General features: G+C 39.0%; 1 protein-coding gene across 1 annotated transcript; it reads right to left on the bottom strand.

The window, feature by feature from the left end:
* Window positions 1–3226: 3226 nt before the first annotated feature.
* On the bottom strand, window positions 3227–11431 carry LOC574931 (surfeit locus protein 6 homolog). Its single transcript, XM_003724207.3, has 5 exons — window positions 11291–11431; window positions 8257–8433; window positions 7048–7287; window positions 5255–5925; window positions 3227–3805 (listed from the first exon to the last, which is right to left on the bottom strand). The coding sequence occupies exons 2-5, from the start codon at window positions 8408–8410 to the stop codon at window positions 3584–3586; spliced, it is 1287 nt and encodes a 428-aa protein (XP_003724255.2). The 5' UTR covers window positions 8411–8433; window positions 11291–11431; the 3' UTR covers window positions 3227–3583.
* Between the last annotated feature and the right edge of the window lie 860 nt (window positions 11432–12291).

Here is a 12291-nt window from a genome sequence, read left to right as displayed (position 1 = left end):
TTGCGTCTATCATGTTATTTCAAAATGTATGTTGGAAGTGGTTGAGTAAATGTGATTTCTTTCTTTCATATCACTACTACTACAATGTATTAAAGAAAAAGATGGAGAGAGCATGATAGATATAAGAGGTGCACTATTTGAAAGGAACAAAGAGAAGAATTGAGATTTGATTGTCGATTCAAAACGGGTCATTTGGTGCTGCAAGGGGGAAGGGTCATTATTTGGTCACATGTAGAGGGAGAGAGGAAGTAAAGAGGAGGGGGAAGAGATAGAGAAGGAACAAAAACTCGCATACAGTCAACAGCCAAATTATTCATACACCTTGTAAAAAAAAAATTTGAGGGGGGGGGGGGGGTAAACAAATTTCGTAACTCAAGAACGAAGGGTACTGGTTGAATTAAGGCCTTTGTTTAACACTTTAAAGATGTAAGCTTTGATATGTCACATTCTCAAGAAACGTAAATTGGGGCAAATCAGTTTTTCAAAAACTTACTCAAGAACGAAGGGTACTGGTTGAATTAAGGCCTTTGTTTAACACTTTAAAGATGTAAGCTTTGATATGTCACATTCTCAAGAAACGTAAATTGGGGCAAATCAGTTTTTCAAAAACTTACAAAAATTGGAAGAGGTATGAATGATTTAGTTGTTTACTGTACTTTCAGAATAGACAAAGGTGAAACTGTCATGTTCAGTTGAGTACAAGAATTTTTATTACAAATTAAAATGTTCAACTCTTGGCACAATATTTTTCATTTTTTGCTCAATTTCCTTTTCACGCTGATCTCACCGATTTCATTCGCATAAATCATACAGAAATAATCATAAGCATGATCGGTGATCTTGACAATGTACTGTACATGGAAAATTAAAATTTGCTTCAAATTCAGAATATTGACAAGAAATTCAATTCACTAAAAGGAGGAGGAAAAATATTTGTTGACATACATTAAAAAAAAATTTGGCATGCCTGGATCTATACAAACTGTCATTTTGTACTCGTGTGCGATCAAACTGTTCACAACAAGAGATGTTTTGTAGCAAAATGAAATGGGGGAAAGAAACGTGTTAAATAGCCACAGGATGTTCTCCTTGTATCGAAAGTTATACATGTAATATACCGGTATACAAGATCGAATGGTATTCTATTTATGATTTCTGGTGAATTGAAGTAGTTAATATCAGCAAGGAATGCTAGATATTAATGGGTATATACACTCTTTATGCTCCATTGGGTCTTGGATTTAGACTGTAACAAATAAGAACAGTCTTCATAGGATTCACACATATGTGTAGTGTGGGTTGCCGTCATTAGAATTTACTTCCCAGGATGGTATCGAAATCATTTTTTAAAACTATTTTACTTGAGAGAAAAAATTCACAGCAGCTTTGAATTGCTAATACCTTCCTATTCATCATCTAAAATCTAAGAAATCTGATAAGTTTTTGAGGGCCTACGATAAACTGTACATCAACTTTGAAAGCTGGGATGGGAAACGTTGTTTTCATCAGAATTATTGATGTAACTTGTGCTTTATAATAAAGTTACCTGGATGTACAGGCAATATCAAAGTGTATGAAATACATGCAGTTTTACTTGTACGTCCAAATTCAAGTAGAGTATGCACAACATTTAGAAGATAAGCACTTTGCCATGCCTTACTTTGAAGAGAAGGTTGAGTTCTGGAAAAGGTGAAAATAATGTGTGTTTTTCTTTTTAAAGATTATGTGGAAGAGTATCATAGAAAAGATGTCCACTAAAAAGGATGGCTTTTCAAATGCCCTCATATTCAAAATATGACAAGTAACAGCTAAAGATCAAGGACCACAACTTTCATGCCACACGTTTGTGTAGTCCCAGATACACATTTCTGTGTGCTGTGCATGTGACGCGTAGCAAGACTGAATCAATTTCTTGTTATTTTGATGATTCCGAAACCTCATAGCATGCCCAGAACTCAACTTAGTCTTTAAGTAAAGTATAACATCCCGCCACCCCTTGCAAATAGATTTGAAAATTAACTGCAAGACATTGAAATAGGAGAGAAATAGAGAGAAAAATAAGATTCATGAAATTTCTTTACTCGGTTTAAATTGATTCTCTTCTGTGTGACACATATATACATGTAGCCTTGTCATGTTTTCTTTGACGATACAATGCAAATCTTCCAACTCATCCAATATGCTTAATAGAGTGAGTGCAATTTTATACAAATACTGCATGCTCTGACGTTCTATATTATAAAATAATAGGAACCGACAAATGATCTAGAATTTCCCGAGCAATGTTATGTTTCACCTAGGCCACAGGCAGAGATTGAAATATAATGGCATGAGGGAAATCCAGAATATTGTCGGTTTCTATATTTTGTTTTATTGAACGCGAGGGCGCAGACATGAGAATCCTTGTTTTTGCAATTTCAAAATGACGTCACCACCTTTTCTTTTGAAAATGACACTGTTCCACTGTTATCACTTAACTTTTTTTACATTTTCGGCACGCTAACTCTCCAGAGTGTAAGGAACGAGATGAGATCAGGCATTAGGAGAATACAAGAGAAAATTCTTGTCAAAATTTCAAGTGAAATTTTGGGTGCGCAAACATACAGCTCCCCTTCTGAAAAAGTCATTATGTAATGCTTGAAATTGACTATATGTAATACTGATTATTAATTGAAACTAAGATACATTAAATAAAACTAAGAAAATAGATCATGAATTGTCGTGTGTTACAATCATAACCTTTAAAAGAAAGATTTTGTGGGGGTTTGTCCCCCTTCCATTACTCATCACAGTTGTGTATTCCCAAACTTCCCAGCATCTCCTTCCGAATAATATCTAGTGAATCCAACATTCTCCAGCCATTTCCCTGTACCGTCTATATACAAGCCTCTGGTCGAAAAATGTGATGCACATAATTATACCGTGAAACCTGTCTATAAAGACCACCCAAGGGAGACAAGAAAAGTGGTCCTTATAGGCAGGTGGTCTTTATGTACAGGTTCCCATAGTACATGATCCAATGAGAAAACATTTTCAAGGGAAACAAAAAATGTGGTCTTTGTAGACTGGTGGTCTTTGTATACAGATTTACTGTACTAATATATATCGGGTCAGTGCATCATCTGATTTCATTAACATTATTAGGAATGTACTCTTGTGCCATTAATTCTTCTTCTTCTTCAAAATAATCTGCCTCCTTCACTGCTGAAGATTCTTGCAGATTGACCGTTGTCTTGCAGATTTCTCTCTAACAATACTTTAAACACGTTTTCCTCGAAATTGGAATTTTATGTATGTGCCAACTTTGCCCCTCTGGGGTTCATATGAATTTTTTTTGATATTCTGGACAGACACTCAAGGACTACCGTAGTGGATCAAGTTTTTGGGCAAAGCTCAACGTGACTTTCTGGGGAACTCATGTGGAAGGTATCAGTCTAATTAGACATTGAGGGTGTGTTCAGACACCAGGATTGTTCAATAATACCCTTTTGCATGTCCTATGTTCACTAGAGCAAGCAAGTTTTGTGAAACGCCCCCTGGTGTCCGTCCCTCCGACTCTGAGAGGCACTTCTCCGTCTCATCCTCAGTCTTGCAGGAGGAGCTTGCCCTTCTGCTGTAACCGCTTGACCTTCTTGGCCTTGCGGCCGTCCGTCTTGGCCTTGATGTTGGTCCTCTTCTTGGCGTCCTTGTGCTTCATCTTCTCCTCCAGCTTGGCCTTGCGCTCGTCCCACTGCTTCTTGCTCGCCTTCTTGCGCTGCTCCTTCCGCTTGATCGACTTCTTCAAGAGCTCCACATCGTCCTTGACCTGTAGGGGAGACAGACAGAGCAATCCTAATTTAAAGGCATCGTTTAACAATGTTAAATCTGAGATGCATGGCCCTACGTGTTATCAGTATCTGTGATATGGTGTAATATTAAAGCCCTAAACAAATTGCACTTCAAAATTATCAACAAGTGCCTCAAAAAAGTAAAAACCTTTGAGTGACCGGTTTTACCATACACATTTTCCCCAATAGACTGTAGTGTTAAAAAAAACGTTAAGAAAACAAATTCTAAATTTTTTAATTCCAATCATAGATATCTTGATAATCAGACAGGCGATCAGCTTGTAAAAGTCATGGGGTTACTGACTGACCTTAAGGTTTATAATTATTATTGCAGCATGAGCTAAATCCAGGATTTTGTTTCAGAATCTGAGACAAAGTTACCGGATCCCTTTAATAGTGCCGTTTTATGTCTGGGCCTCGTCTTATAAAGAGTTGCAATTGAAGTCCTTCAATCAATCGTAAGTTTGCGGTCGCCTATCTCTTATGAACATAGTTGCGATTAATATTGACTCTTTATAAGACAGAGCTCTAGTCAATTCAAAATGTTACAGAAGGACATTTCCAGAGAATGTCAGACATGTCCCTAAACCTGCACAAGACCTGGATATGATATATTAAGTTTATTAACTGATATGAGCCTTTGAGGTACTCCACAACAGTTTGGTTTTCGGGTTCTCAAAATGCTATACATAAAAGTTATATAAACACTAGATTAGATCACCGAACTAATTACAACTGCAAGTATAAACGAGGTATGTACTATATGAAATAACAAGCTGTATGGAATACTGTAGATGCTGAAACATTCACGGTACAATAAATTTTTCGCGGATTTCGCGATAAGATCAGAAAGCAAAAATTTGTTAACTCGCCACAATATAAACATGACTTCTTATGCACGTTTTGAACGGGCTGAATTGAGTGCAACGCAAATTTGTTTCGGGCTCGCTCAAAAAAAATGAATCACTCAAAAATAACAGCGTTTACAGTATTAAACAAGCCATTTATGATGATTGCATTGCAAGCCCTTCTAGAGCTTGGAGAAGACAAAGTATCAAGTTTTGTCTACACATAAATCCAAGACCTTGTTATGCCTTATACACCAGCTCGTAGTCTAAGATCATCACACCAGCATCTTCTTAAGATCCCCAAGACGAGAGTAGCCTGTAGTGAAAGAGCTTTTTCAGCTGCAGCACTTTCACTTTGGAATAATTTACCATTGAGAGACCTTTAAATCCAAGCTGAAATCTCATCTTTTTTAACAATGCCTGTACCTGGCACTGTACCTGGCACTATATGACACTCATCCAAACTCTTTTAATCTTTCTATTTTTCTTGTGCGCCTCGGAATAGAATTGTCTTGATAGACGGCGCTAAATAAATGCCTATTATTATTATTATTATTATTATTATTAAGAAGCACTGACCTTGATTCCCTGAGCTTTATCGATGACCGTCTGCCACTTGCCCTCCGTCTCCACCTCCTGGGCTTTGTCTGGATCCTTCTCCTTCATCTCCGCCATCTTCTGCTCCTTCAGCTCCGCCTTCTTCAGGAGCCGACCAAAGTCCTTGTTACTCCTCGGCTCCGTCAACTTCTTCCTCTTCTTCTTCTTCGGCTGCTCCCGCTCGCTCTCTGCAAAGTCAAACTGACTGAACCGCACGGCCGCTTCGTCGTCCCCGCCGGCCACTTTCTGCCCCCCTTTTCCACCCTTGGCGGATTTCTTGTCGCTCTTTTTAGTTCTTTGAGGGGTGGTACCGTCATCGCCAGAATCATCACTGTCATTGTGAATGTCTCCATTAACCATCTGTTTCTGTTTGGCTTTCTCTGAAACTTCTAACTGTGCTTTAGAAGCTTTAATTGCTTTATAAGCTTCTGCTTTCTTCTTCTTCTCCTTTTCCGCTTCTTTCCGAGCAATTTTCTTAGGTACCATATCCTCCATCAGTGGAGCCCTGGCTTTTCGTTTTGTTCGAAGTTCTTCGATTCTCTTTTGAACCTTTTCTCTGAGTTCATCGATAGTGGCACCACTTGAAACAGATTCAACACTCATGGGTTTTATCCGCGACGAGACAGCTGGTGATTTTGAGTCATCTTCAGCACCTAATATAAAGCATAAACATTAATATACATTATTTATCATATTATATTTCTGATCAACGGCATATTTACCTTTCCCTCAAAGTTATAACCTTATTTTTCGAGACAGATCTTCCAAAATTGCATTTATGAGCTACAACATTAAGTACAATACACTTTTTCTTTTCTTTTTCCCGACTGCTACATGTAATAAAGTATGTATATGCATGTAAGAAAGCAACCAGGGAACCAATGGCTTTAATTCCTCTCTGAGGGTCTTGGTAATGAGGATCAATACCAAAGGGCACTAGTGCCTCAACTTGGTTTCTAACATGGGACCTCCCAGTTACGAGACCACTGCTCTACCACTGAGCCATCACGCCCCCTGACTTTAACTTTTCAACACCCCAATACAAGGCATAATGATATTACATGTAACATCCCCTTGCATTAAGAACATGTCCCAGATTATTTTATTGGAATGTTTAGGGCTTGTTCACATACACAGGGATAAACAGTGAATATTTACCATGATTTTGAGATACAATTTATTATCAACGTGTAATAGTAACAAGTATCACTTCATAACGTTATAGATAATGCTCAGAGGCAGATCTCGTGTGTAACTTGAGTGTTAACATTTGGTAAACTTTCTGTTTTACCTTCTCCAGAAAATTTAAACCACTGACAACAGGAGCCACCGGGGGGATGTTTTATAAAACTGAGCATAAAGTTACCCATGACTTTACAAATGACTTGAATATGAAGAGCTAAATGGGATTCTCAACTCCTTTTAATTGCATAAGCTAAAGTTGAAATATGCAGATGAAGATTAACCTTATCCTTATTAACAAAACATTTTAATGCAAAGTGTATTTTTGGCTACAATTTAATTGAGATTATGGGAAATACAGTCAACACTTTGTTTGAAATGTCAGGAAAAACTTTGGACATCCCATTTGGCTCTTCATATTCAAATCATTTGTAAAGTCATTCGTAACTTTACGCACAGCTTTAGGAAAACACCTCCCAGGTTCCTGTATAAAAGCCTATGGGAATGGAACACTTCAGGAGTGAATGGCTTAAAAGCATGTCTCAGAGGAAATACAAGGTATACATTTGCTAACAAATTTATCGCATTCGTACCACTGTCATCAGAAAGGTCTTCTAGTCCCGTTCCCACGGCGTCGCTCTCGGACTCGTCCTCCGACTTCTCTCTCCACAACCGGCTAGAGGTCGCCACCCCGTCTTTCCCCGAGATCTGACCTTTGTCCATCCCCTCCTGGATCTGGGTCACACTGCGCTGCTTGTCGGGGTCCAAGCGCTGTCGTTTGTTGCTGGTCTTCTTCTTAGACTTGTCCTTGAGTTGCTGTTTGGGAGCTTTCTCTGCAGGAATATAATATACAGGTTTTAATGTGATCCAACGTCATAGAGCGTTCTCCTGGGGCTGTAACTTGAAAAGCTATATTTCAAAGGATGGACTATAATGTATGGTGTGTAGTCTAATATGAAAAAGAATCGCAATACGGCAAGTTCATTTCAAAAATCTGAAAGGTGTTCATTTCATTCAGAAAACCTTCCAGTATTGTATGCCTAACTGCATGGGCAAGAACAGTTTTATTTTATTATCTTTTCCAATCATGTTTAAAGATGAAGTTGAGTTCTGGTCATGCGATTGCATTGTAAAAGAAACGGTGTGGAATCGACCAGAAAAGGTTGATCATCTAGCATATAAGAATCTGTGTGTGTTGCAAGGTTCTGGAATCATCAAAATGATAAGAAATTTGGCCGAGTCTTGGTAAGTTACAAACACTGTACACAGAAAGATGTATATGGGACTACACAAACACGTGGCGTAAAAATCCTACCCCCCGAGTTTACATGTTACATGACATATTTCGAATATGAAGGCATTCGAAGAGCCATGCTTTTCAGGGAACATGTCTTATCTGATGTTCTTCCACACTTGCATAATAAGAATGATAACGCTCACAAATTATTTTTCACCTCTTCCCAGAACTCAACCTTCTCTTTAAGAGAAAAGATAAGCAGATGGAATAATGAAGGAAAAACTTTGATAGCGCTGCACTCAACCAGTCACCTGTATTTAACCCAAAAAGTCTTGTTTATTATCCAATTGTGACTTGTGCAGTGCATCTTCGCTTACACTCACAAACATTAAAGCCCCACTGCACTACTTACAGCTACTTGCGCCCTCTATATAGCAAACAATGCCTTTTCTATGCTAATCGAGAGCTGATTCGATGAGATAACCACCTGTCAGTGACCTTGCAGGGAGGTCTAACCCCCCTGGCCAAACTAGTGCAGACAGGCTTTAATTATTTGTGTACTCACCTTTTGCATTGTGGTGGAACTTGCCGGTGCCTGCCGGGCCTTGCTTGATTTCTTGCTCAAAGTAATACCTAGCAGGTATCAGATCAGTCATACTCTTGAAGAAGTCATTGTGCAGTTGAAGACTGCTCATAAGGTCTGCGCTATCCATCTCCATGATCACGGATGATTAGTCTACCACTGCAAAGAGTGGAATTATGGGAGAAGATAAGATTATTAAGAACATTTCAAGTATAATATTCAAGAATCAAGTCCGTAGCGCTGTGATTTCATATTTTCAAATTTGGGTTTGCTCATTACTGCATTAGCGCGCGATACACCCCTTTTCTAATTTTGAACGTAATCCAGCGACAAAGAAATTGAGCCGTCTGGAGCAAAATGTCTCATCATACTCATAATGGAGTTATTCTTACCAATTCTTAATTCTTGCATCTTGGAGGCTCTTTTTCAATGTGGAGTCTACTAGTTTGCCCATTTCAATTATATCAACTTTGTCTTTAATTTACTAGATATAAAAAATAAAGTGGATTTTTGCAAAGAAGATCTTGCCCTTGCTACTTTTGCTGATATTTGATGACGATAACAAGATTAACTTCAAACTAAAACTCAGACTCCCGTGCCAGGTTTTCATGCAGGCTGAGTCTCAACAACTGCTCACATAGCCCTTCTCGGTTCAGCATATTACTCACTCATGTACACACTCCAGCTCTTTTCAGCAACAGAAGCAAAGAGCAATCGCACCATAAAACAGAATGGTAGCAACCAACCACCACTACATTATAGACCTTGTTCAATCAAGCCTCATCCTACTAACAACCGCATAAAAACAACAAATATTTTATAAGGGACACTGAGTGTACGCGGAATACAGTCCAACCTGAGATATGCCCATCAAGTTGCCAGTAAGCAAGACTGATATCCTCTTTATTCAAGAACACTGGCTTAATACAAACAGACTACAGTTGCTGAATAACAATAGCAGCCAACACTTAGTAACAGCTAAAGCAGCAGATTGCATCAGCTATACCAATGCCATACGAGCAGGAGCAGGACGAGGAAAAGGAGGGGTAGCAACACTACTCCGTCAAACGCTGGTTGCCAGCTACTGTGAAATCCCCTGCCACTCTATTATCAGGATCAACATAGTTTGACTTCCAATACACCTTCAACAGTCAAAACAGTGCATCCTGGCCATAAACTGCTACCTACCATCAGGCGTCAGCCAAACTGATCTTGTAGAATACCAGGAGAGCCTTGCAGATCGGATGATGGTGCAAAGCAAAGACGCGCATCGTTTTTTTTATAGATGGCTTCCTACGCTTAAAGATGAAGTTGAGTTGTGGCCATGCGATTGCATTATGAAAGAAACGGTGTGGAACCGACCAGAAAAGGTTGGGGTCATTCTATATCAAATCACCCAATGGTTTTAACCCGACCATTTTTTATTTTGATGAAACTTAGTGTACTTGTTGAGTGTGATCTCACAGCACCAAATCCCAAATTTTAGGTCAATCGGGTGAGGGGTTTGGGAGATACGGCCCACCAAATTTTGAGATTTTTTCAAAAATGGGGGTGGCGGGCCTAACTTTGAACCCTTGTATTTCGGGACCTAATGGGTCAATCTTCACAAAAATTGTATTGTTGGAAAGGGTATTCAATAAGGATTCCAAATCTGCGGCCATTTTGAAAATTCGTACATGTTGGGGTACTTTGACCTCTTGACCTAAGATTTGACCTTAAAATTGACCTTGTGGATTGCGTGACCTTGACAATATTTTTCATGAAATGTAATCTCTGACATGTTCACTAAAACATATACAAGTTTCAGAGATATAATATTTTTTGTTTAGGAGCAATAAGGATTGAAAGTATCGATACTTACAGATATTCACAATAAACCCTATTATAATGTATACAATACATGCACTATGCACAATACAACATACATCTTCCACATGCTTTTTTGTTATATGCATATCCATTCTAAATGTCAGCAGTACTTGAATAGAAATAAAATGAGAAGTTCATATAGGCCTAAAGGGTTAACAGGATGTATGGCTTTAGGCCTCTGAGTCAGTTCTAGGATAATTACCCCCCTGGATTTGGTGCTGTGAGATCACACTCAACAAGTACACTAAGTTTCATCAAAATCAAAAATGGTCGGGTTAAGATTTTCAGATTTTTTGGGTGATTTGACATGGAATGACCCGTTGATCATCTAGCATATAAGAATGTGTGTGTATTGCAAGGTTTTGGAATCATCTAAATGATAAGAAATTTGGCCAAGTCTTGGTAAAGTTACAAACGCTTGCACAGAAAGATGTATATGGGACTACACAAACACGTGGCGTAAAAAGCCGGCCCCCCGATTTTTACGATGTGACATGCATATTTAGAATATGAAGGCATTTGAAGAGCCATGCTTTTCAGGGAACATGTCTTAACTGATGTTCTTCCACACTTGCATAATAAGAATGAGTAATGCTCACGAATTATTTTTCACCTCTTCCCAGAAGAACTCAACCTTCTCTTTAATTCATCACTCCACCAGTTTGCTGATCTCACCATTGGCACCGACACACCTCTGAACACTTCGGATCACCTGCTGTTAAGAATCGAATGGTCTACAGTGATACCATGTAACTCAAGGATTTTAGTACACAAAACTGAGTGTGCGATCAGACACCCTACTGGTAGCTGCTGATGTTCGAAAGAGCGGAGGATGCCAGAAGATTGCTCCGAAGTCAGAGTCCGAGCACGTCCGTTTACGAATAGCGTTGCACCTTCACCTGGCTCTTGTAAGCACACACACACACTCATCAGAATCTTCAACTGTGAAGGAGGTAGACTTAACCAGTGTTAACCCAAACCGCCAAAGAAAAAAAAAAACTCCATCCCCATCATCACCATGCACGACAAACATAAATTGGAATAGATGGGACTGTGACAAATAATCGTGCATACATTTCTCTTTCAGAAAAACGATAAACAGATCTACCAGTATCATTAATATGTTTCAAATGAATAATATAATTACCATTAGATGTTAATTATGTCTTAAAAATACAAATCTGCATTATATCTGGCCAGCATTAGTCTCTTCTTCACGGGCCTGCTTTCCATCATAACACGCTACGAAACACCTATCGAACACGTTTTACAGGTCTCTGAAAAGTCCTCACAGTATGCATGGGTACCGTACGTACGTCCGTAGCATGATGAGCGCGCGCTCGGAGGGGCAGCTCAAGCGGACATTGCATGCTGTGTGTGAAATGAAGAAAAGGGACTCGAAAGGTTTACACGTTCGCCATAATAGACTAACCACATGAAAACATGCCTCCTCATTTTTCCAAAATGATATCTCACAGGGATGGAGCCCGGGGATGGAGAGTTCGAAAAACATTTCCAAACCTTTGTTTTTAATTAATGTCAACTTAAATTCCAGGGATTATGCATTATATCGAGTCTCCCCTTTGGTAATTACCAGGGAGTCCAATTCCACTTTTCCTGGAAATTACGTAATTTAAAATATGACTTACATAAAAATGAACGTTGTGAACAAGATAAACGAAGACTCCAAAAGTAGAAGAGATCCATATCCAGGCCCGTAACCAGGGGGCGGTGGGGCAGTCGCCTCCCCCCCCCCCAAAAAAAAAACCCGCCGGCCAAAAGAGAGAGAGAGAGAGAGAGAGAGAGAGACTGAGAGAGAAGAGAGAAAAAAGGAAGAGGACGTATATGAAGAAAAAGGAGCAGACAAAGAAACATTTTTGAAAATTCAGACAAGGATTAAGAGTCGAGAACAAAATACAACGAATCGTCTTCTTTCTTATAATCTAATTACGATTTCAGGGACCCCCCCCCCCCCCCCAAAAAAAAAAAAAAAAAATTCTAGCTATACGTGGGTGAAGAGTTCCCGCAAGCGTCCTTTTGGCATTTAAAAGCTAAGTCCACTCCAAAAATAATTTGCTTTTAATAGATGCAGAAAAACAAGAGAAACAGAGCGAACAAAAATGAGTAAAATTGGATAGCTAATAAGGA

This window comes from Strongylocentrotus purpuratus, unplaced genomic scaffold (assembly GCF_000002235.5).
Source record: "Strongylocentrotus purpuratus isolate Spur 01 unplaced genomic scaffold, Spur_5.0 spur5_scaffold_4, whole genome shotgun sequence".
NCBI lineage: Eukaryota > Metazoa > Echinodermata > Echinoidea > Camarodonta > Strongylocentrotidae > Strongylocentrotus > Strongylocentrotus purpuratus.
This window is presented reverse-complemented; position numbering and strand designations above follow the sequence as displayed.